Here is a 25,343-nt window from a genome sequence, read left to right on the forward strand (position 1 = left end):
CAGGCTCCCCTCTGAGCAGAAAGCCCGAGGCGGGGCTTGATCCCAGGACCCTGGGATCATGACCTGAGCCGAAGGCAGAGGCTTTAAACCCACGGAGCCACCCAGGCGCCCCATGACTCTCAGTTTCTATCACACTTCTGGAGAGCAAGATTCCAAGCTTTCTTTCCAGTTATCATGCTATCTACCTAATCATCACTACCTACCTCCCCTAGGCTTCTGGCCAAATGATTCATCAAAAAGATCCTACTTACAACACCACTAAGGAACTCAGCTTATCGGTGCTCCCTGATAGGAATCTTCAGTTCGGAGCACCCCTTTTACAACCACCATAGGTTCCACTTTTACTCCTTGACAAATCTCAGTGCCACTGATCCTCAGGGGCCCACCAGTATCCAAAGAAGCCACCAGCTACTTTAAAGCATGGTTCTCAAGCTCACTTCTTTCCCAGCACATCTAAAAGCTACAGCACATAACTTTTTCTCTCCAACTCCACTATCACTACCTTAGTCCAGCCTATGAACAACTTTTTCAAATAATGCCTCCTAATCAGGTTCCCCACGTCCATTTCTATTTAAAACCTTCGAACACCTTCCCCACCATTCCCATGAACTCTGGCTTGCAACATCTCCTTCTGTTTCTTCTACTCCATTCAATAACACCTTCACACTTTCTCTTCTGGCTCACCATCTTTCCCCCAGCCTCACCGTGGGACCCTGTATGCTCCTTTCCTTTCAGAAACATCAGCATCTTCAAATAAGAGCCTCTGCCAGCATTCAGCCTTCAGGCCAACCCTTGGCTGGGAAAGGCCTCCCTAGGACTAGACACTGACCACGGTACTGGAACAGAAGTGGACTGATCACATAACAGATGTGTCTTCCTACCCACAAACCAAGATCGTCCACTGGCCACTACATACAGGGATAGGACCAAAACAGCAGGCTATTCCAAGGTACCTGCACATCAGATTAAAAGCTTTGCTCATGTTTGTCTCTCCCTCCAGGGTCCACTTACCTCCTTTCTGATTCTCTCAGCGCCGAATGGGGCTTTGCCCGTGGCAGCACTCTACACTCACAAACCCTTGTCTGCCTGTCCCAGCCTGCTCACCCTTTTGCTGCAGACCTGCCAGCCTGGGGGGCTAGTGTCAATCTGGGAACACTCTTGTTTCAGGCTTTTAGGCTATGACTCAATTTTCACAGCTAGAGCTCAAAACTCATCACATAAATGTACAGCTGTGGGGTTTTTGTTGTTTTTTTTTTTTAAAGTATTGTGAACACCCAGCATTAAGAAAATAAAAAATAATCACCCCAGTGGCATCTTAATCAAAATGATGTAGGATTCTTTTCCCCAACAAGATAAAGGGATGGAGAAAGCATCTCCTAGTATCAGTTTTCTCATGTCAAACAACTGAGATCAGTCTACAAAGTAAGAAATGTAATCAATATCGGAGAGAAGAAAAAACAAGACAGGATGGAGGCAGGAAGAAGTGAAGCCTATGGACTTAGCTAAATACTCCTCTGGATTTCATTTCACTACCCCCATCCCAAACTACTTGTTTTCTTTCTATGGCTGTGTAACTGTTGCTCCTGCTCAGAGGAAGAGCTTACCCCCATCCTGACACTTCAGCTCTAGCACATTTTCTCTTGTTACCCAGGCCCGCCTGCCTCTTCCTTAACCCTTCCATCTAACCTCTCGGTGTTAGTCAGCCAGCTTATCTGTTTGATGGATCCGGTCTAAGGAAGGTAGATTCTTCCCAAAGGATGTCTCGCAGATCCAGATCCAAACTGCCAGTACTGTGCGGGATCAGAGGGAGCCACCGTGTCATTCTCTAGCCCTTCTTTTTCCCTGAAGGCCTAGTAGCCCAACCCCGTGCTACCTTAAATAGCACCGGGGTATCCGATTAGCCCTCCCCAGCAATGCTTCAAGGCCTCAGCTTACATATTTTTTTGTTGATCCTTACGTTTTTGCCCACACTTTATTGGCTAAAATTCTCTCAAACCTCTGCTAGCCTTCATACTCTCACAGATCCCACTAAGACCTTCTAGCTCGCAGGGCGCCTGGGTAGCTCAGTCCGTTAAGTGTCTGCCTTCAGCTCAGGTCATGGTCCCAGGGTCCTGGGATGGAGATCCACATCGGGCTCCCTACTCAGCAGGGAGTCTCCTTCTGCCCCTCTCTGTTGCTAAAAACAAAACAAAACAAACAAAAACCACCTTCTCGGTTGAATGTGAGAAATACCATATAACCAACACAGATAATCCTACTAACAAACAGTGAAATATTTGTCACATTCAAAGCCTTCACTCTATCTCTTCCTCATTTTCAACATTTCCACAAACAACCCTGCAATCCATGTCAGTTTTTCAGACTCGAGTCAATTCATCCTGGCTTACTCTGTGAGCACCTTCTTTCATTCCTGCTACAACAATTCTAGAGGCCATAGGCTGGCTTGGCTCTCTTGGATCTCCTAAACTTCTCTAACATCAGGCCTATGTGACCCCTCCTCCACACTGAGCTGAGTTGATCTTTCCCCTCCTTTGAGCCCCCACTGCACCAAGTACTTATCTACAGGATATAATCAAATGCTTAACAGTGGTTACATGCAGGTCTATCCTCAACTACCAGCTCCTTGAGGGTAAGGACTGTTTCTTGTTTCTATGTCCCCAGCATCTAACACGGAGCTTGAAGTTGCTATCCAAAGCGTAAAAAGAGGCCTTTTCATTGCCTCTAAGGTAGTTACAATGAGGTCCTCCCCATTCCTTTGCTTACTTGGTTGGTTTTGTCGTATCCAACAAAAACTTTAAAAGGCAGCTCAGTGTCACTGTTCGTTTACAGTCCCTGATTTCATTCATCATTTATCAATGGCCCTATTCTTTACAGCTCTTCCCCACCATCAACCTTAGCCCAGTGTCTAACAAAATCTGCATTCCAACAGCTGTCTCAGCCCTGGGGAAGCCACCAGGATAATAAGAGGCTAGGGGGAGGTTTCCTGATTTGTACTAAATTATGTGGTGATTTTGTTACCAATGACCCAGTGCTCCCCAAGGAAAGTTCCTGGTCCCACCCCCAGGCGACTCCACAGCCCTAACTACACACCACAGCAGCTTAAAGGTATAAACCCTGGGGAAGATAGAGAAGCAGTGTGAATAGAGCAAATAAACCCACTTCGATCTCTGCCTCTGCTATGCCAAACACATAAGGCAGCACCACCACGCATCGGTGCTCCACTCCCGGGGATGTATATTTTACTTCGACATTGCTATGTCTGCTCCAAATAAAGAAGGGCCCTTCGGCTTTCACGTGAAGTTACAACAAGGCCAAGACCCGGACACAGCAAATGCTTGTTCCCATTCAGGGAGCAGTTGTGAGGAGCCACAGTGACAGTCAGAGGGAAGGGATGGTGGGGGTGGGGGGTGGGGATCCCTGTAAGGGACCACCAGGGAACAGCCGTCTGTGAAGGAGGGGGGCTTTTGGAGGTGGAGGGGGAAGCACCACTTTTATGGAGGCAGCAACAAAAAGGACAAAAGCGCCTAGTGGGCTGTCCCATTCCCACCACCATCACTGGCCACCAATAGAGGAATTCATTTACGATGACCCTGGAAAAAGAGATGTGTTAAAGCAGAAATATAACTAAAAAGAAAGGCAATAATTGGTCTGATGGGCAGGGGAAAAATTATACCAGGAGTCGGGAGCCTGTGCAAGAACACTTACAGCTCACACAGTCGTCATAACTCAGCCCCCTCAAGCATTTTGTGCTCTGCTTATGGTGTTAACTTTAATGTCTTAACATATAACACCATCCGCACTAACACAAAATACTACACACGCCAGATGAGGCTGAATTATAGTTGCTGTGGGAAGCATAACTTTGAATTTCCTGATTTTGGTGCATTTAATCTCAACCATAATGTTACATTAACGTCGGTTTTGCATTTCATTTCCCAGTTTAGAAGAATAGCGTCAGCGCCTTCGCCTGTCTGTAGAGAAAAAAAGCGCAGGCTGACTGGGGCCACAGGCGGATGGCCCACAACCCAACAATTGGGCCCTCCCAATAGAAAGCCTGGCTGCACCCCTCCTACTTGAAGGAGCTGGGACTGGGACAAGTGAACGGGGCAGGACGGGTGGGTTCTTTCCCTAGAGAACTGCCTTTCCGTCCACTTGGAGGGTGCAGAAACCAAGAGCAGGGAGAAGGAAAGGTGACTACACAGGAAGATAGTATGTGTGCGCACACTGGTTGGGAGCAGGGGGAAAGGATTGGGGATCCTGCTTTTTAGCCCTGAATGGAGAAGGGAATTGATACAGTTTGATTTGTAGGGAGCTTAACAATTTCCTGTAAAGTTTCCCAAAATGTCTTTCTCACAGAAGACTAATAATGATATACCAGTTCTAAGTCATACTGAAATCCTCCCAATGCCTCTCTTCCGTATTATTCCTTCTCCTGTCACCATTAACCTTCCTCCACCTACCCTCCCAAAATAACCCAGCATCTGGACAATCTTCTATAAAAGAGAAACCCCTTTACTCATAGTTCTAACTCAAAATGCAGATGGAGTTTCTTCAAGGTTTCCTTTAAAAAAGAAGAAAGAAAGAAAAGCCCCTGTGGACAAAGACCAAACACTAGAAAACCTCAACCCCAAAGGTCATTTTTCTCCAAAGTTATGGACACGTGAATACAGATGAGAAGGAAAACAGTCACAGGGCTGCTGCAGAGCAGTGAGCAAAAGACCATACCCAGGAGCCTGATGGACGGCCAGAGGGAACTCAGGGAGGGACGGCAGGCAGTGGCCAGAACTTTGCTCCACAGAACTTTTGCTCCACAGAACTTTTGCTCCACAGGAGAGCAGGGCAGCCCTCTCCCTGGCCATTCGGATAGCTGACGTTATTTCCTTCTCCTCTGCGCTAAGGCCTACACCTCACTGTCCTCACATTTGCTTTGTTCCTTTCTAAACAGTGAGGTGGTGAGAGAACTTGCCCCCAGGTTAAAGATGGACAATTAAAGATCCCACCAAAGCTTTCAGGCTGCTCCCTGGGCCTCAGGGTCACAACCACCATTATTCGATGCACATCCGAACCAAAATGAGCACATGAACTCCTGCTAACCAGGAGAAAGGAGTCAGAATTCTCCTAAACCAGATAAAAACCGACTTCCCTATCAGGAAACAACTCCTAAAGTAAGAAAGGAATCCTATTCCTCAAACTTAGAGTCTCTAAAGCAATTTAAACCATCTAAATTAACATTTAAGTGGAAAAATGTTTTCAAATGTGAAAGTCTCGTATTCTGCCAATATCTACCATGTTAATCTGAATTAAAATGTAAATCAAAATGAGTGCAAAACCCAGAAGAGTGAAGCCTATCACTGGTAAACCAACCACTCCAGCTACACCTAGCTGAACAAAGTACAAAAATAAACAGCAAAAATGATGACAAATGGAAAATACCAGATATTTTACCACATTTATAACCAATACTGTTACTCACCCAAGTACAACAGAGCTTATACTGTTCGTTTTCACGGTGCCATTCCTTAAGAACAGTCTCAATAAGCTGACTCAGGAACTTCTGAAGACCAAAGATGGATCAGAAAAATGAGCCCCGTAGCAAGCCTTCAGATAGATCCTGGACCCAAACTTGTTTCTCCCTCCTACACCCCACCCCCAAGGGGTAATGGCACACTCTCATAAGGACTGGAAATGTACTGTGTAGATGCCTTGAGTATTCAAAGCAACTGGGAGCCAGGGAGGAAGAAGGCTGATTCACAGTCCCAAGCTCGTCCCCAGGAGGCACAGAGACCTTGCCTATAAAGCATCTCTGTCGAGTGGACAGCCATTAAGCTATTCTGAGAGGGCAATAGAGAGGGCTGGATTCAGCTAGCAGCCCATCTTTTCCAGTCTCTTCTAAACATTCATTCTCATCCCAAATCTCAATCTGTTTCCATTTAAATTCATTTCTTTTTTTATCCTTATTAAAATGAAGAGCAAGTTATTAGTATACTCCTTGGAACACCTCCCATGTGAAGAAATAAGTCACTAAAACCATATTCAATTTCTCTTCTCTTCTAAGTCCTATTTTTGTACCCTAATAATTTTTTCCCCCTCTTAATCTGAGCTTTTCCAATTTCTCCACTGCCCCTGCTGACTGGAAGACCTACACAGCCCAGAGGCTCTAATGACAACATGACTATGATAACCTCAGTGGAAGGACGCTAGCCTATGTGGGACTGACAAATTCTCCAAACCATCTTCCAAGATTCCTCAGAATCCTGTCAGGATGCTGCTACTTGCAAACTTTAGAGAAGATTTTTTTTTCAAAGAGAGATAGGCTTTAAGTTGCCACAAACAAGTCTCAAATCACTCCTGAGCTACCTATCCTTCTCCTGAGAATGATCCAATGGGTAGTCCAACAGAGCTGCCTGGCCCCAACTCACCTTCCCACCTGTTGATCACAGCATTGTGGAGGCTTAATGAAGTAGAGATGCATTACATTTATCACTTACCCCAGATCCACTCAAATCCATCACTGTGTCACAGCAAGAAGTTAGATTGATCTGACAGGATTTGCTCTTCTTTGCAAACCCATGTAAGTTATCACTCAGTACCCTACGCTCTTCTAGCTGTTTGCTGATTGATTATCTGACGATCAGGTCAAGTATCTTCTCTGGAATCACAGTAAACTAACGGGTCTATAATTTCCAAGATCATTCGTATTCCCCTTTCTAAAGATAAGCAAGACAGCGAATGCTTCTTCCTGAGTTCTCTAAAGCAACAGCTAATGCTTTCTAATAATGAACCAGGGCAGCCAATTCTTTAAGTGCCCTTGGAATCACATCATCAGGGTTCATTGATTCTGGAGATAATCTTCAATCAGGCCCAGAACCTGGTAAACGGCAAGAAGTCCTACCTCCGCCTAGGTCAGGAAGGCCTTGGTGCCTAAGTCTGGGTGGGAAGTTGGTGATACAAGGGATTTAAATCTGTATTGCATTATATCTTTAGCATTGCAATAAATAACTAAAAAGAACAAAGCCCTTCAAAGAGAGATGGAAGGTGATCCTGACAGACCAAACTGAGACATGAATCAAGCTTCACCTTCAGCAACATTGATGGGACACTCTGTAGGACAAGAGAACAGAGCTACAAAATTATCTGAGCTTACAATCTAATTGAAAAGTTCAGAAATAAGCATATACAAGCATGTGCCAGAAAGCAGAATGTAGAAAATGCCACAAAGGAGGTGCCAAGTGATTACAAGAGTTCAGAAGAGGGATGAATCATAGGCAATCGGGATGTGTTGGATCTTAGACTCATGTCCACTAGGGCTTACTCAATAACTGAAATCTACATCAGTAAGGGAAATAATATGGTGTGTTATGATTTGGATCCTTGATTCCTAAGCTGGGAGAATCTACGTAACCAAAATTCCCACCCACCACCCAGAAACAGCCAGCAAAGAATCTCTAATAGTTTGGGGAGGCAGAGAAGACTCTAGAGAATGGGCAGGAGCAAGAGGCTGAGAAAGTAAGTGTGGCTCAGGCAGCACCCAAGCTATATTCCTTTTATGCAAAATTCCTCCTCTCGGGACCTTCTCCTCATCTTGCTCCTGTCTTCCCAAACCTCCACAGGCCTAATTCCAAGGCTCCCAAAGACAGACCACTACTTGAGGGGAGAACAGGAAAAAAGAGAGAGAAGGAGGAAGGTAAAAGGGTGGTGGCATCTGCTTTATGGAAAATAATCTACTATTCTAAAGACAGAACCTCTTCATGGGAAAAAAAAAACAACCATGAGAAATGAACCCAGTTCATCTTTGAATGGACCCCACTCCTCCCTGTCTCCCAAGTGCCTGATGCTACCATCCTCCCCCTGGCCCCCTCCTCCCTACCACTGAATGCTGCTCCAGACTAACATGTCTACACATCCCAAAATTACACTCCTAATAACCCAGGCCCGCAGGGAAGAGTAACAGTCCTAGAGCCGGGCATACTAAAGGCCCCCACAGCACAATGAACTGCCACATCAGCCCCCAATCGTTCCCCCTAAAGAGACACCAAGCATGCCAATATCTCTAAGCACAGGTGCCTCTGTGCTGCTAATCCAAACCTCCTAGTAGCACTACCTTAAAAGGAAAAAGGTCTCTGAACTCAGTTGATGACAGGAAAAAAAGCAAGCAAAAACATTTTCCTTTCCAACAAACCAAAAGTTGTACTTTTTCAGGTTCTCGAATGCTGCAAAACACATCATCCCCAAACTTAGTGGTTTAAAACATCAATAATCACTTCTTAACTCACAGTTTTTGCCAGCCAGGAAGGAGTGGCTCAGTGGACCAGACTGGCTCAGGGTCTCTCCTGAGGTTGAAGTCAGATGTCACTGGGGCTGGCAGATTCACTTCCGAGACAGCACCAAGAAACATGAATGGCACTGGTACTGGTTTTTAGCTAAGAAACTCGGTTCCTATAGATGCATGCCTCTCCCCAGGCCCTTTGAGAGCCCTCGATGCATGGCGGCAAGTGATCCAGAGCAAGTGATCCAAAAGAGCAAGGCAAACCGCAGCGCTTTTTATGACTCAGCCTCAGAAAGCCCACTATGGCTTTTCCTCTCTAGTCTACTGGTTATACAAGGCTAGCCCAATTCAGTGTGGGAGAAAAACTACCAAGGGTTAGGAATCTCAGGAGGCAAGGGTCACTGGGTGCCATCTTTGGGGCTGACTTCCACAATATTCCTCAAAATAACGTGCAGCAATAGCAGGAGAAGGAAGGAGGGAAGGGAAAGGAGAGAGGAAGGATGGGACATTAGGAAATATTTCGATTTCCAAAGGCCGAGACCAGAGAGAAAACAATATGCCCAATTCTCTCCAGAGACTTGTCAGGTCTACCTTACCCTAAAGCATGCCTTAACCAAGTCCAGCTTCCTAGGCAGGAATTCCCAATGAGTAGCTAGAAGCCAGGAAGACATGAGAAAGTTCCTCTGGAACCCAGAAAGCAAGACTAACCTCCCTCCCTCCTTGCCCGCCCCCCCCTTTTCTAAAGCAATGATGCAACAGTTACCTGAGGATGAATCTGTGGCTTGTCGCACGTGGCCTCAAAGTCCAGCACTAAAAAGTAGTGATACCTCTGGGGAGGGAAGGGCACCATTGCCGCCATGGATGCGCCAAAGCCGTGGGCCGCCAGTTTTCTGGTGGATATGGAACAGAACTCCGGGACACCACAGGGAGAAAATAAGTGGGAGCCCAGCACTTTTCTTGCTCTTGAAAGTAAATATGAAGAAAATCGAGCTGCTCCAGTCTGTAAAGGTGCTAGCATTGAACATCCAGAAGCATCTAAAACTTAGGGGAGGAAAGTTTAAAAAAAAAAAAAAAAAAAGAAAGAAAAAGAAAAAAAAAAAAAAAAAGAACAAAGAGCCTGGGTTACTCCCCTCCCACGGTGGCCCTGTTCCATCTGGTCTTCAGGAATAGTCCCACAACATGAACCACTCCCCAGTGTTTCCGGACCCCTTTTCGAAATCAACAGTATTCGTTACTGCAGTTCAAGACCCTAATACTGGCCCCCAGAGCATTATGACAGCTCTGAGTCTCCAAGACCATCCTCAGAACAATCTGCCATGCTGGCCTTCATCTTTAAATGGAGCTCTAAAGTTCAAAAGAGAGAGAGAAAAATTCTGTGGTCATTTCTCAGATGGCACAGTTAATGTAAAGCTAAGGTTCCCAAAGTAACATGAGGTGACAAAGCCACACAATCCATCCTGGGAGCTAAGGAGCCTCAAACAGTGGAAAATGCCAAATATTCTCTCCTCAGCTCATGACAAGCCATTTGCCCCTGGGTTTCCAGTCCATATCGCACACCTCCACATTCCCCCCCTCTGGTCTCCCCAAGGTGAAATGGAACGCAGCCCAGCCGGGGAGCTTGCTCCTGATGTGCTGGTGATTCCCCAGCCCCCATACCAGTAAGTGGCACCCTGGGGGAATGAATGACGCCTGGAGAGCACAGCTGGCAACAGCCTCAGGCCTTCCCTTCCCGTTTGCTGCCTTTAGACTCACTCTCTACTAGAGACCCTGAATGACTGCGGGACTTTTTTTAAATAGGGAAGAAAAAGAGAAAACCCAGATGTGGCAGTAATGGGAGCATTGCTTAAAGAAAAAAAAAGAAAAAGAAAAAAAGGTCTAGTAAAGTTTTCTGAGTGAACATGTGCAAAAAAAAAAAAAATCCAAATCACTTTTCAAGTTTTTCCTTTAAATTTGCAGAATGTCTGCTCTTTAGAGGGTTAAGAAAATTTAAACACCAAAGCCTAAGTTTTATTCACAAATAACTCAGGCTTCCTTTAAAAAAAAAAAAAAAAAAAAAAAAAAGGAACAAATAAATTTTGTTGTTTTTTTTTTTACCCCTCTTACACCAATATTCAAATTCCCTCAGCTTTAATCCTCAAAGTCAAAAGAGAAATCTCACTGCTCAATGCAGAAATGGCCATAGTTTATGCCTTCCGAAGCCCCGTTCTAATAGAGCCAAAAGCTTGCCTCTGAAAGGCGGCAGATGGGCACTGGCTCCTTCCTGCAGGGCTGAGGGGGGTAGCAGCCTGTGAAGTCCAGGACACACTCGGAGGCAATGAGGTGACCACTGCCTGAATGGACGTATACAATGCCAAGTATCAATTTTCCTTCTGGCTCTTCCCTGACTCACTGAATGACCTAAAATAACTTGTCTGCATATTTACTAGGACACATGTGGGTCCTCGATTTCCCCATCCCCGTAGTGAGATTCCATGGGGATTCAGAGGTGCTAAGACTGAAAAGTATTTGAAGTTTTTCATGGATCCTACAGAGCACAGAGCTTGCTTTCACCATGGCTTTACCGCATTGCCAAAAACGCAGCCCCAACTCTTCAGCTTAGGGTAGACAAAGGCTGGCTTGGATTTCACTAAGGAATCCCTTGGAAAGGCAAAGGGGCCAACATCCCTCTGAAAACCAGAATCCAAAATAACTTCACATCACCCCCCCACACACACACACATGCCTTGAACAGTACTGGAAGCCTTGCTGAGATGGGAGACCCACTCTGTTCAGATTATGCATTACAGTTTGGACCCAAAGTCCCTCAGGGCCTTAGAATGCTCCTCTAACTCCTTGAAGTCAGGCTGTATGGATAAGGACTTTTGAGAGTCCTAATATTTGTCAATATTCACAGCGAGTGTATATAGTATATGTAGTCAACCAGACCCCATCTGCCAAACACTACCGGCAATTAAGCATCATGATTAAGGAGGCCTTCCAGGTTTGCATCCTGGCTGAGCCACTCATTTGCCATGGCACCTTTGGCCAAGCTCTGTTCTTCCAACCTTCACCTGTAAAATGACAATAGTTCTTATTCCATAAGTGAGAATGAAATGAGAGGACACATGTAAAGCATTAAGAGCAGTGTTGGGCACATAGGGGCTCAATATAGCTTACTATTATTACTATTACTACTATTCTATACTACTACTGCCTGGCCAAGCCTGGACCCCCCCCTTACTTGGAGCCTATATATCCAATTAATGCCAAATCTCCTGCATGCCCAGAATGCTCCAGGCCCCCCATACGGCATACTATATGTGTACTATCCCTTTTCATGAATGACACATTGATGACCAGGAGTCCTCTTGCCTGCAGGCCTTGCTTTCTCAACTGATTTCACCCACATCAAAAAGCTTCTCTTACAGGAAATCTTGAGAATAGACAATAGTAGGAGACCAATCCTCCACATGTCAGTAATCACTGGATTCCACACTTCCTCTACTTCTAAAAACCAAGTTCAACTCAAGTCAAGAAACAGAGGGCAGCTCTTCCTCTTCCCTTCCTGAAAAAATTTATTCTTATGGCTTTAGAGTCATTAGTTGTGGCAGAGGAACATAGTATCTACAAGTTGAAATGGGGGGAGCCAACGAGTCTGGCCATGGGAGTAGAGGGTATCAGAGCCCAAGCAGAGTAAGTAAGGCATCTGTATAGAGGCAAGAAGGTGTGACACAGCATGTCAGAGCCCATGTGGGGTGTAGAGGGTATGGGGAGGAGGGGAGCAAGCCTGATGCAGGGAGTCACAGGCAAGGTAAAAGAGGCATTCAAGATGGGGAAGGAGCAATGGTAACAAATGGGAGATTGGTTACATACAGAGGGATTGATCAAAGGGCATATATTAAGGGTAATGAGAACCAGGTTTCTCACTGTTACAGGATGGAATTAAAATATGGAATGAAGAAAAAAAATACATGGAGTGAAACTGAAATTGGAGGAAACAGTGTGAACTCATGGTTTCTGATATATAATATATAAAAATAAGCTAGACATGGGCACCTTGGTGGCTCAGTCATTAAGCATCTGCCTTCGGCTCAGGTCATGATCCCAGGGTCCTGGGATCAAGCCCCACATCGGGCTCCCTGCTCAGCAAGAAGCCTGCTTCTCCCTCTCCTACTCCCCCTGCTTATGTTCCCTCTCTCACTGTGTCTCTCTCTGTCAAATAAATAAATAAAATCTTTTTTAAAATAAATAAATAAATAAGCTAGACATAACTGTGAGTATGGACACACACACACCCACACACACATCTGTTTTCTAGCTCTATTGAAAGGTCAAAGAAGCAGAGCAACACTCCAGCAGCACTAAGCACACCTAGCACCCACTGCCTTCTAAATAACATTCTTCAGTGGAAGAACGAGAACTCTTCGGAGAAATAGCTAACCCTGCAACTATGGCAGGGAAAGTACAAGATGAATCTAGAACATCTTGTTTTGGGGCCAGAAAGCAAGGAAATGCTAAAAGAATGATGGGAATTATTAATCAAAAGGATGCAGAAGCCAGTTTGAAGGGGCTCCCACTGGCAGTAAATAATGATATTAACAGATTACACTGCATTGAATAAGAAAGGAAACCATGAATCTGAAATACACAAATTAATTAACTAATTAATAAATTAAAGTCTGGTGAGGGATATTCACGTATTTCAAACTATCTCCCCACAGAATGCTTATTAACTGTAACAGGAAGTATACAATGGAGAAGCCTGGCAGACATCACCTTAATCAAGTGATCAAAATGAACACAATGGGAAAAATCAAAATCATGCACCACATGATAGGAGGCCATGAGAAGAAAGCATCATTTCTGTGATATTTCTGTTAAAGATGCATAATCTAACTCTAATCATGAGAAAATATCCAACAAACCCTAATTGAGGGACAGTCTACATAATAACAAGCCTATAATCTTCAGAAGTATCAAGGTCATGAATGTCAAAAAACTTTTACTGAGCAAAATCTAAAGGAGATTAAAGGGGCTCGATAACTAAATGCAATGCACATTCTGAACTAGATCATTTTGCTACAAAAAACATCACTGGGACAACTGGCAAACTTGAATGGAATTTCAGAACTAGAAGGAGGTAAGGTAGCAATATTAATTTCCTGGTTTTGCTGGCTGTACAATGGTTAGGTAAGAAAATGTCATTGCATGTAAGAAATACACTCAAAGTATTCAGGGTGATGGGACATTAAGTTAACATTAGCTCTCAAATTGGTCCACAAAAAATTCTCTGTTCTATTAATTCCAACTTGCATGTAAATTTGGCCTATTCCAAACTGTCTAAAAATTATTTTTTTAGGGGCGCCTGGGTGGCTCAGTTGGTTGAGCTACTGCCTTCAGCTCATGTCATGATCCTGGAGTTCTGGGATCAAGCCCTGACTCCCTGCTCAGCAGGGGGTCTGCTTCTCCTTCTGCCCTTCCCCCTCTCATGCTCTCTCTCTTTCTCTCTCTCAAATAAATAAAATCTTTAAAAAAATTTGTTTAAATCTATATGCTGCAATGCAGTTTTAAAAAGGGGTGGGGGGAGGAAAGAGAGAGAGAGAAGAGATGGTTTGTGGGGCTCAATCTCTCCATACTGCCCATGAAAGGTAGGCTGTGCATACAGCCTACTGTCTACCTTAAGAGCCAAAGCCAGTCCTTAAAGCATCAAGTCTCAATGCTAAGAGCCCCCACTCAATGCCTCCTCACTGGGCACTCCTGCCACCATTCTCAGGAAATAGCCCTGCACTCCCTGCAGGGGCATCCCACCTGCCTTGCACCCTCTGGCCTCTTGGGGATGCCCCTTTGGTAGTGCTGCTTTATACTTTCGTCCCAAGCTTGTAGACTCTAAGCCTGTAACTTGTATCATCAACTGGGACTTCAAGTATCTAGTCAAGGGGCAGAATTCAAAAGGAACAGTTTATGATTCTATGTATTTCTGCATGCTATCTTTCATCAGCGACCAAGACTTACACACCTTTATTCTCAGACACCCTTTTTCTTCTCCTAGCAATTAAAGGTAGTAAGTAGCCCGTGGCAAGGAGGAAAATAAATGATTCCCTCCTCAAAATGAAAGGACCAGCCCCCAACTGAGACAGGGGAGTGGTAAATAGGGACTGCCATGGGGCCAGTCCGATTTGGAGAAACAGGCCTGCGCCACAGCCCCTGGAGGACGGTCTCTGTGCACAGTATTTACACAACAGACACCAATGGCTCCTCTGCAGCCATTACTGTCGGTCAGGTAAATAACGCATGTGCCAAAACACACATTTAATGAGGGATATAATATGCCTTTATAAAAAGCCTCAATCTGTATTTACCTGAGAGACTAGAGAAGCACCAAATCACCAGATTAGTGGAACCACAGAGGAGTCATTCTGGTGTCTTGGGTAAATAGACATTTTACAGCCTTCCATTACTGAGGGAGGAAGAGAGAGCAAAGGGAGGGGGCCATCCTTGAACATCCACATACACAGACCACAGGAACGTGGGGGATAGGAAAGAAGAGAGGGCCATCATGAAATATGGGATCTACACCCACCCCATCTCCCCAACGGCCCATACAGTTGACCCTTGAACAACTCAGAGGTTAGGGCCACTGACTCCCCCATACAGAGAGGAATCCGCCAATAACTTCTGACTCTCCAGAAACAACTACTTATAGTACTGTTGACTGGAAGCCTTACCAATAACATAGAGTCAATTAATACATATCTTACATATGTATTATACACTGAATTCTTAAAATAAAGGTAGAGAAAAGAAAATGTCAAGAAAATCTTGAGGAAGTACACTGACAGTACTGTACTGTATTTATTGAAAAAAATCGACAAGTAAGTCGATTTGCACAGTTCAAACCCATGCTGTTCAAGGGTCAACTGTACTTGGAATCCCTGGGGAGGGTTTAGGCTGGCACCATCCCTGGATTCAATCCATTCCATTAAAAACTAGACTGGGAGGCAGAAGCACACGCCAGAGAAACTCTAAGGCACTAGAGGCAGGCTCTGAGTCCAGCCAACTAGAAGCACCTGAGAGAGCTACAGCTTCCCGAGGTCCCAGTCCAGGGCAAGTCCCTGACCCAATCTGACTGACAGTATCACAAGGGTTCAGGTACCTGAGGCACGGAGGCATCAGCAGAGAGCACAGTAATACGTGTACGGAACCACTCAGTCACAGGCTCTGTATTAGGCAGCTAAAAATGGCCCGGGAAAAATCTAAATAAACCGCATGCCTTCAAATGTCATCATCTTCCAGCTAATGAATGCATCCTTGCTGCCAGAGCACTTTCTGTGAAAATCACAGACTGTTAAAGGTGAAAGAAAACCTAAGGGGAGACATTGTACAGCCAGCCAGGGAAAAGGAGCCCCAGGAAGAGTAAAGGACTGCCCAAGACTCACATCGCAAGTAACAACAGAACTCAGCGCTCCTGACTCCTACACCAGGGTCTCAGACCACTGCCCCAACACAAGGAGCAGGCCTCACCGCTAACCTCCCAAGCTTCTCTGCAGTCTCACCGTGGAGGCTGGGGGCCTGAGGGTTCGGCCTAGTCTGCTGAAAGCTAGAGGCTGAGGCAGAACAAAGCTTGACATGCCCTGGAACCTCTCTATACAGCTTCCTGATGGCCCCAAAGTAGAATAGAAGCAGGAACTCTAAAGCTGTAGTCACCTCAGCAAAACACTCTCCTGCTCTCTACAACCTGTCACTCCCTTGGCCAGTAGCTACAGCTGCTTCTGTTCCAAGGTGGAGCGAGGGAGAACATTCTCAGCATCAGAAGCAGCTGCTAACCCTAAATTACCAGGAGAGCTACAGTCACTAAAGACCTTCGGGAACACCACATGCCGATGGCAACATCACAGGCCACAGGAGGCTTACTCTCCTTTTCAATTAGCCGTCTCAGCAGCTCAAGGCAGCACCTAAAAATAAGTGACTGTGATTTGCCTGCTGTTTGCTAACTAATCACTATACCAGTAGTTGGGCAAACTCCTTCGAGGGGCCAAAGCTGGGAGACATCTCTTTGCAATGTCCTACAAGTCAGCTGTGATGTCCATTGCATGTGAGAGGGGACAAAGGTTTCTAACATACCGTTAAGTAGGACAGAAATGACCAAAGGGCAGAGTATGGTACTCTTATCCCTTTAAGCACCTCTCACACTTGTAGACAGCACCTGACCCCAGAGAACCTGCCATTCCCCTGCTTCCAAGATGGAACTGGTATAGAAACAAGGAGTTACACAGCCCAGATGTTTAAATACTGGAAGCAGACAAATCTAGGTTCAAATCCTGACTCTGCCACATATTCTTTTTTTTTTTTAAGTAGGCTCCACACCAACGTGGGACTTGAACTCATGACCCCAAGATCAAGAGTTGCATGCTCTACCGACTGAGCCAGCCCCTCTACCACATATTTTTAATAATAACAGCTATAATAACAATACCTATCTCTTTGGGGTTCAGTGCAACCACACAACGTATATAAAGCACTTTGTACAGTTTAAGCACTCAATGGAAGGGAACTACTGTCAGTAATGCATGAGAAAGAGGAGAGGGAAACACAATTACAAGCCAGAAGCCAGGCACTGTATTAGTGATCTACGTATTTCATCCTCCTAACTCTCAAGAAAAATGGGGGAACAGTATTTCCATTTTACACACGAGAAAACTAAGCCTCAGAGGTCTTCAGCTCTTCGGGGCCCTGTTCTCTCCCATGTTTGAGGGCCCACATTCCCCACTTGATTGAGTCCCCTATCCACGAAAGGGCTAAAAACACGTATCAACTTCAGTTTTTCCTTTGAGGTAAGGTGTGACTTTAACTAAAAATAACTCAGCCATAAGCAATGATCGGGTCTGTCCAAATCACCCAAATCTGTTCTCATAATACATTTACCACGTTTTAACAAGAAAAACAAATTGCAGCCCTGGGTATAAAAAAGCAGGAAAAGGAAGGGTTGCATTGGACTAAAACAAATGGAGCACAAGAAACTCAAAGCCTCTTCTCAAACACAATTCCAGAAGAGCAGAGAAACTGGCAGGAGCCAGGGTGACGACTAGCTCTTGCTCAGGTCCCCAAATGTGATGCTTCCCCAAATGTGATGTTTCCTTTTACAAATCTATGTCTTGGCAAATGCTACTCCCCCTGCTTTGGAATGTTACTTCCATTTTCACCAGGCTCCTTCTTCAAAATGCAACTCCAAACTCCCTTTTAGTAGCTTTCTCCAATACTCCATCAGAAAGTTAATTACTTAAGTGTGATCCAGTAACACACTCTATTCCTATTTCATAACTTTTTGTCTCACTATATTGTACATAACTTTTTGTTTCACTATATTCTAAAATTTTAATCTAGTTCTCCTACTATAATTTTCAGAGCGTTTGGTGTGCATGTGTGTGTAAAAAAAGCATAATTTCTTTGGCTTGTTCTTTTAAAGACCCTTTGATGTATTTTAAAATTTCAAGTAGCGTTAAAGAAACGCATCAGATTAATTTTTTCACATGCATGAGTTTAAAAACTCTGAAAAACACTGAGATTCCCATAGATCTTTAAGGGCAAGGACCACATTTTAATCAGTTCTGTATTCCCAGCACCCAGCACAGGGCCAGGCACAAAGTTAGTGTGAATCAGTGTTTGCTGAATGAATATGCCCGAAGTCCCAATGTCAACTGCTCTGGAATCAGAATGTGTTAGAACAGAGCAGACCCTAAGCACCAAGCAAAGCTTCTTTTTTTCCCTCTTTCTTCCTAGCCCACCCCATTCTGTCCTCCCCAGTTAAAGACAGAAAGACACCACATTGCCTTGGTGCTAGAATACTATTAAAAGGATTAATTTAGGGACCGGTGTTTGGACTGTCACATCCAATCACTACCCCCAGATCTACAGCTTCCCAAATCAAGCTCATGCAAAGAGGAATCAATTGCAAGGACACAGAGGGTCTGAACAGGCATACTAATGGCCTCCTGAGGTGCCAGCGGCCAGCTCTGACACTCCCATAAATTATCCGCCTTTTGATTTTACCTGTAGCTGTGGGGCACAAGGCACAATTTTGAACATATCAAAGCAATCTCTTGTAACCCAAGGCTCCCCCAAGAATGTCCCCAAAGGAGGAGGGGCTAAAAACAATGACCCAAAGGGAATCTGCTTCCCTGGTCCAAGCAATCGTCAATTAAAACCCAACAGGACCAAGTGGATAAAGTGGGACCCAAATCACTCCTAGCACATCTGGACAAAGCATGCATCAGTCTGCAGTTCCGCAATGACGACACGTCTCTCACTCAAAGGAAGAGAAATCACAGCAATAAACACAATTTCTTCTGGGGGCAAATCTGCACTAGCTCCGATGGTACCTCACAGCGTGTCCTCGAGCAACATACTTAACCTTTGTGGGCCTCAGTTTCCTCACAGGGGTAAGCAGGGACAATAATACTGACTACCTAACTCATTCCCAGAGTGATGGTGAAAAGTAATAAAAAAAAAAAAAAATTCAAGAGGCACTTTACAAAGATGTAGGGCCACAAGGGTGGCAACACTAATAAATGACCCTGACCAACTGGGAGAAATGACAGGTCACACTTTGGTGAATTTCTTTCGGGCAGCTGCTCACTCAATTCACTTCACTGATGGTACTGGGGCTAAGGTCCACCCTGAAGAAAGTTCTGATTTTCTGGACTCCTGATGGCTGAAAATTTTCCATTATGAAGAGTGGCCCTTTCTGTTAGTTATAACTCCCTTCTGTCTACTGGCTCTCACCACCAGTGGTTATGTTTCAATCATACAGCCATAATGACAACTGTGAGGACCCAAAACATACGAAGGCAAAGGCCAACTCACCCAATTGTGGGCTTCTTTAAAAAAAAAAAAATTATTGTGTAAAATAATATTAGTAACTAAAGTTATTAAAACACTGTGCTAAGAGCTTTACATACATTATCTCATTAAATCCATTAATCGACCGTCTTAAGTCCCATTATCTGCATTTTACAGATGGGAAAGTAAAGCTCAGAGAGGTAAGTCACTTGCCCAAGGTTACACAAACACCTTAATGTGGGTTATCAGAAACCTATAGGCTCCCTTCAACAAGGCAAGTAGGCTTGCAGGAGGAGGAAGACAATTCATCAGACACTCAACAAACACTTTGGCTCCTGTGCCTGGCATATACCAGCATACCTGAACCAGAAGACAATACCCAAAACAGAAAAAAGGTCATCAGGTCGCTACAAACAAGGAAAGTTAAGACTGAGTAGGGCATGTAACAGAATGAGGACAATTCCCTGGAAAACTTATGAAAATGTGTCCTCCTCTGTTTGTATAGTTCAAAACATTTAAAGCAATTGACACTAAGCTATAAGCCCGAAGACCAACATTCCTACCAGTGCTCCATTTATTCCCTACTTCTTTGATTAGAAAAGAGTTCCCCAAATCTTTTCATTCATTCCACACTTTCCCTTCCTACATCTTTTCTAGTCTGTAAAAGGAGCTGGTATTACCAACAAATTCTTTGGTAGACACGCTTTAAGTTCTAGTCGATAGCCGGGAAACTAATAAAGATAACCAGCATACACATTATGTAAAAATTCAGTTGTGTTCAATTTTTAAGTGTCAAAATACTGCCTCAAAGGGTTAAATATAAAATGCTACCATGCAATGGTCACCGGCTCCTTTAACTGGTTTCTGTCTCCAGTATTGTCCCCTCAGTTCATTCTTAAGGTTCTAAAACACAAATCTAATTATCAGTCCACAGCTTAAAGCTTTTTAATGGCTTCTTACTGCTCTTATGATCGTCTGATCCAGGCATTGGCAAACTATGTTTCATGGGCCAAATCCAGCTGCCACTGGTTTTTATAAAATTTTACTAGAACATAGCCACGCTCATTCATTTTCATACTATGGCTGCTTTCGTGCTATAACAGCAGAGTTGAATGGAGTTGAATAGCTGTGACAGAGACCACAAAGCCTAAATAGTTACTATTTGGTCCTTTATAGAAAAAGATCTAGTCTAACCTAATCCTAAGAGCCGATAAGGCCTTGGCCTCTACTTACTTCTCCTGCTTCATTTCTCACCATATTCTCTAAACCCCTGTCCACTGAATATGCTGTTTCATCACACTGAACTTCAGTTTCTCAAACTCAACAAAACTCTGACCTTTACACTTGGTCCCTAATGTCTTCATTTAATTCTAGATGAGGAGCCTACAAGTCTGGGTTGTGGACCCTTTTGAGTACTCCCAAAGCACCTAAATTTACTTTATTATAGCACTCCCAGAGTGTATCAGAACTGCTTCTTTACTACCCATCTCTCCCCTGAATTTGTAAGCCCTGTGGTATCAGAGACAGAAGCTGTCTTGTTCACCACTACAATTCTGGTCCTAGCAAAGTGTCTGGCCCTTTGTTACTAAACAGCCTCTGAGATCCGGGAAATTAGTCAGAGTCTGCCTTTTCAGCCAGCCCTGATCCTTGCAAAACGGAGACAGGCTGGGATTCACCATCCACCCAACTGTGACTCCCAAACCAAATCAAACCAAGATCCCAAAGGCCTTGGTCAAATGCATTATCAGAAGCCAAATCAATGTGTTCTTCCTGTTATCTTAAGTTGTGTATTTCTCAGGATGAAGGACTATTTCTGAACCTATTGTAGGGTGCTCATGCAATGCCCACAGAGAAATCCTAACAGAACTTGAGAGTATGGCTACCCCACCTCTAATCCTTGCCACTTTATAGGCGTTGGGTACATTTCACTGGTCTTTGAGCACATAGTGTCTAATCAGATAAAACTACAGAAAAACACAGTCTGCACCAACCACCACCCCCTCACCCTCTAAACCCAAATACTCATAAGAAAGAAGTCAAGCCAAACTTGACCATGCAACAAGATTCTCACCTCTCCTTACTTCGAAGATGCCAAGACTGCCAGCTGGGGATGCTGAAGGTTCTGTGAGAGCTGGAAACCCCCAATGCTGTGGATAAATACACATCTCTGCAACAAGTCTATTTCAGTATAAAGGATCAAATCCCCAGGGGACGGCTGCTATCTGAAACAATTTTAGGACCACCCGAAACCTCAAACTCCTAAACTCAAACTACTTTGGGGTAACAGTTACCTATGAGGAAGAACAAGACCCGAACAGAGCTTTCAGAAGCTACTAGCACTATATATTTTTGGAACGATGAATTTCATGTTCTCTAATAGCACACTTTTCTTCCTAAGGAGGTTATCTCCTAGAAACACTAAACATTTATAATAGCTGAGCTTGGCCGTGAAATGGTGTCTCTCGGGATCACACCAGAATCCTAGTCTAGTGGAGGAGACACTGGTGGGGCGCCTGGGTGGCTCAGTGGGTTAAGCCTCTGCCTTCGGCTCAGGTCATGATCTCAGGGTCCTGGGATCAAGCCCCACATCAGGCTCTCTGCTCAGCAGGGAGCCTGCTTCCCCCCCTCTCTCTGCCTACTTGGGATCTCTCTGTCAAATGAATAAATAAAATCTTTAAAAAAAAAAAAAAAAAAAAGGAGGAGACACTGGTAAGGCTGACAATATTCAGAACTCAGGAACTGAGACCAGGACTGGGGGAGAGACTGGCTGCCACAAACCCAGAAGCCACATTGAAAATGGCCAAACAAACCATTACACGCTTACAGTATACTTCCAGGTCTACCTCAGTCCTAAGAAAGTCAAAGTGTAACCAAACCCTAAGTCAAAACATTAATGGATGCCTATCATATTTATCACCTAATTCAGATTTTCCAAAAAAGTAGAAGTTGCAGAGGTGCTCCTGTAAGCTAGCAATGCCCCTGGCGCAGAGAAAACACTTGTTTGGAACCAATCTATTCCTGTCTGCCACTCTACTCATTTAAGACTTTATGCTACTCAGATCCCCTGGGAAAGACCAGTTACAGACTTACCCCACCACAAAGAAAACACTTTTAAAATGAAAGGGAATAAAGGCACTTTGGAAATTTCAAGTTGGAAGGAGAGCTCTCAGCCAAGCTCTAGGACCTAGCTAGCCGATTATTTACAGGATCTTTGGGCAGGAATTGTTAATGAGCTTTTAATTTGGAGTGCTTAAGTTGCCAAAGTGCTCTGAGCTCCAGTGAAGCACCACAGAATCCATAAAGGAAACCTTATCAATCACTTCCCGGCAGCTCCCTTCCCCCACATCCCACCTCTCTGAGGAAAGGCAGCCAAGTGGGTTTCTAACCAAGATCACAGACATACACATTAGTGGAGTCACACTCCAAGTCCCTGTTTATAAATTGGCTTTTAAATGCTAGGGGATTCAGGTATAATATACTTAAGCTCCAGGAACGAACCCACTAAAACAAGGCATGCCATGTATGATAAAGTCAGAATAAAGCAGAATTTGATGAAGCCAATTTCTGGTAGAAACTCTACAATCAAAAATCATTCAGCCAATCACAACCTACTATAGTTCAAATAGTGTACAGTCTTTAGCCAATGGGATTCATGGTTTTTTGCCCTTCAGCTCCAAGATTGATAAAATGTCTGAAAAAAGCTAATCCCATAGAGGTGGCCAGAGACCTAGAGCAGAGACAATGATGGGCATTATCCGTTTGCAAAATCCAGCCCTAAGGGCAGAATCCAAACCCCCAGGAAGGAGCCACACGCACCATCTTCCAAGTCAACCAGGAAAAGTTACATTATGCAAGAATTCACAGTCAAGCCTCAATTCAAGTTCATACTTTTTTGTTTTAAGAGAACCACCTGTTGCTGGAACACTTGCAGGAAAAGCAAAAAGAAAGCTAGCTAGGTTAGGCCCGTTACTCACTCGTTCCACCATCACTGCTACTACCACTGCTACAGATTTACAAAGAGGTAAAGCGCTAACCTTGTGTATGTGGAGAGGGAGGAATGGGGTTATTCTATCTACTACCTCTTTGCTGATTTTTGTACCTACTGTGGTCAAACCTCTCTTCCTCTTCCCTAGTAATCCCAAGTAAAAAGTCAGTACCCTTAATCACCCCACCCAGTCGGTCTGGCAAAGCCCTGCCCCGCTCCCTCTCGGCCAGAACGTTACTCAGTAGATCATGCACCCAGGGTGAGCACATGGGCTAGCACCTCAGACTGCACAAACTGCGCGCCACGACCCTCACCCCGCATGCATTAAAGAGGGCCCAATCTGGGGGGGGGGGGGGGCTCTCCGCATCACCCACCCCAGGGTGTTGCCCCCAACTTGGGCCCATCCAAGTCCAGGGGAGAGTAAGGGGAGGGGCAGGGGGCCAGGAGACCAGCCCTCCTTCCCAGGGCCGCCCCCGCCCCCCGTCAGCGGCGGGAGAGGCTGTCGCCATGGCAACGCCCCCTCCTCGGGGCCAGCGCGGCAGGCTCCCTCCAGGTGCAGGCCCCGACGTCTCCCTCGGCCTCAGCAGGCGCTCAGGGCAGTTTACGGCGGCGGGCGCGGCCCGCGCCGACTGCGGCGCCGGCCAGGCAGAGGCAAGGCCAGCTCCGCCCGCTCCCCACCGCCCGTTCCCGGCCGCCTCAACAGCGGCAGCCAGCACCACGAGTCCACAACACACCGACTCACCTCCGCGCACTCTGACCCCGACCGACGCGACTGACGGGCGGGCGCGGTGGCCAACCGCTGAGCCCGCCGCTTGCTCCTTCGACCAATGGGCTTTAGAGGGGCGGGGCTTCTTCTCCCCAAATGCTCGCCCTACCGCCGACATGCGCGCTAAGGTGTATCAAGATGGTGACTCCCCGCGGCTGGCCTTATGGGACTTGTAGTTTTGGGGTGGCACGTACTCAGAAGAAAGTGAAGGGGGAGCTCCCCTTCCGAGCTGGGAAAGAAATATTTTAAATAACGAAAACTTTCTAAGGCCTAAAGCGACCCAGGTCCCCCACTTCCGTTTTCCCACCTCCCAATATACTCATGAGGTGAGTATAGGCTCATAAGATGACGTGTTATATTTAGATAACTCCTCATGATCTGTTCATTCAACAAGTCATTATTACCATCCACTCTCAGAGATGGGCCTGGAGAGAGCTGAGGGGAGGCAGATTTTAGGCTAAGAAGAAAATTCTTAGATTTCTGCTTCCTGCATAAGAGGGAACTGATTTGTTTGGGTCAGCTCCGGAGGGAACGTCAGAGTTGAAAGGATTCTGGCCTCAACTATAGGGAGCTACCACAGGCAGTCTATTCTGTCATCTGGAGAGAAGTCTGGCTAAAGACAGAAATGTGTTTCTTCAACTGGTTTATGGCACGTTGGGAAGTCATGGGTAACAGGTTCTGAGGCGGGAAGCCCCCACCCTGGCCAAACCAGTGATGGTTTTGACAGCTTCCCAGTCAGCCAGGAACCATCTTCTGGGCCCAGCTTTGATCACCAAGCCCTCTGTCTTCCATTTGTGTGTTTTCACATAAGAAAATGATGTCATTTCTGGGTCTACCATTTCTGTGAGATCTGACGTTAACATAATGGTTCCTGCCTGAGCTGGGAATGCCTGGTAATACCTATATTAGGGAATGTCTTCCTTAATCCCATGTAATGGGCTAGGGGATTCTACTCTGCACCTACAGAATTTATTGCATTGTTTTATAATTGTCTATTTCCTTGTCTCTCCCCCAGGCCTGTAAATTCATTTAAGGTAAGCATTATTTCTGTATTCTTCATGGTGTATGAGTAATACCCAGCACAGTTCCGAATATAAAGCAGGAATTTGGTAAATGGTTGTGGACAAATGAGGAAATAAACATCAGTAGGGACAGTGTCACTTAACCCAAGGTCAGTAAAGCACATCTTCCTCTCTGATTCTTGGGGCTGGAATTGGGCCTTCCTCCTCCCGTTAATGTCATCTAGACATTAATCCCAGTTGATTAGTCAGTCAACATATATTTATAGTGCCTCGGCTAGGTGTTGGCAACTGTTTTTGATGTAAGGATGCATTGGTGAATAAGGCACCCAAAACCTGGTCCTTGAGGAGCCTTTATATTGGGAAGGGGAAGGTAGAGGCAGAACAGACAATAAACAAATAAGTAAATAAATAAATTAAATTAGACAAATGAGAGGCTCTGAGATGGTCTCTCCTGTCCCTGGCTTTCATATGTCCTGAGTCTGGCCTGGG

General features: G+C 45.1%; 1 protein-coding gene across 7 annotated transcripts in view; it reads right to left on the bottom strand.

The window, feature by feature from the left end:
* LOC111143197 (ERI1 exoribonuclease family member 3) overlaps positions 1–23,821 on the bottom strand; it is a 125,184-nt gene extending 101,363 nt beyond the window's left edge. The window contains exons 1-3 of one of the 7 annotated variants that reach the window (XM_022496743.1): positions 23,809–23,821; positions 21,153–21,228; positions 9,030–9,307 (exon numbers count right to left, since the gene is read on the bottom strand). In XM_022496743.1, the coding sequence (XP_022352451.1) occupies positions 9,030–9,284 (255 nt within the window). In that variant the 5' untranslated portion in view covers positions 9,285–9,307; positions 21,153–21,228; positions 23,809–23,821. Of the gene's footprint in view, positions 1–9,029; positions 9,308–21,152; positions 21,577–23,440; positions 23,665–23,808 lie in introns of those variants that run through there. The other 6 variants (XM_022496740.1, XM_022496739.1, XM_022496742.1 and 3 more) reach the window with 6 other exon arrangements.
* Positions 23,822–25,343: the final 1,522 nt, after the last annotated feature.

This window comes from Enhydra lutris, unplaced genomic scaffold (assembly GCF_002288905.1).
Source record: "Enhydra lutris kenyoni isolate GAN:26980312 unplaced genomic scaffold, ASM228890v2 scaffoldscaffold9, whole genome shotgun sequence".
Lineage (NCBI taxonomy): Eukaryota > Metazoa > Chordata > Mammalia > Carnivora > Mustelidae > Enhydra > Enhydra lutris.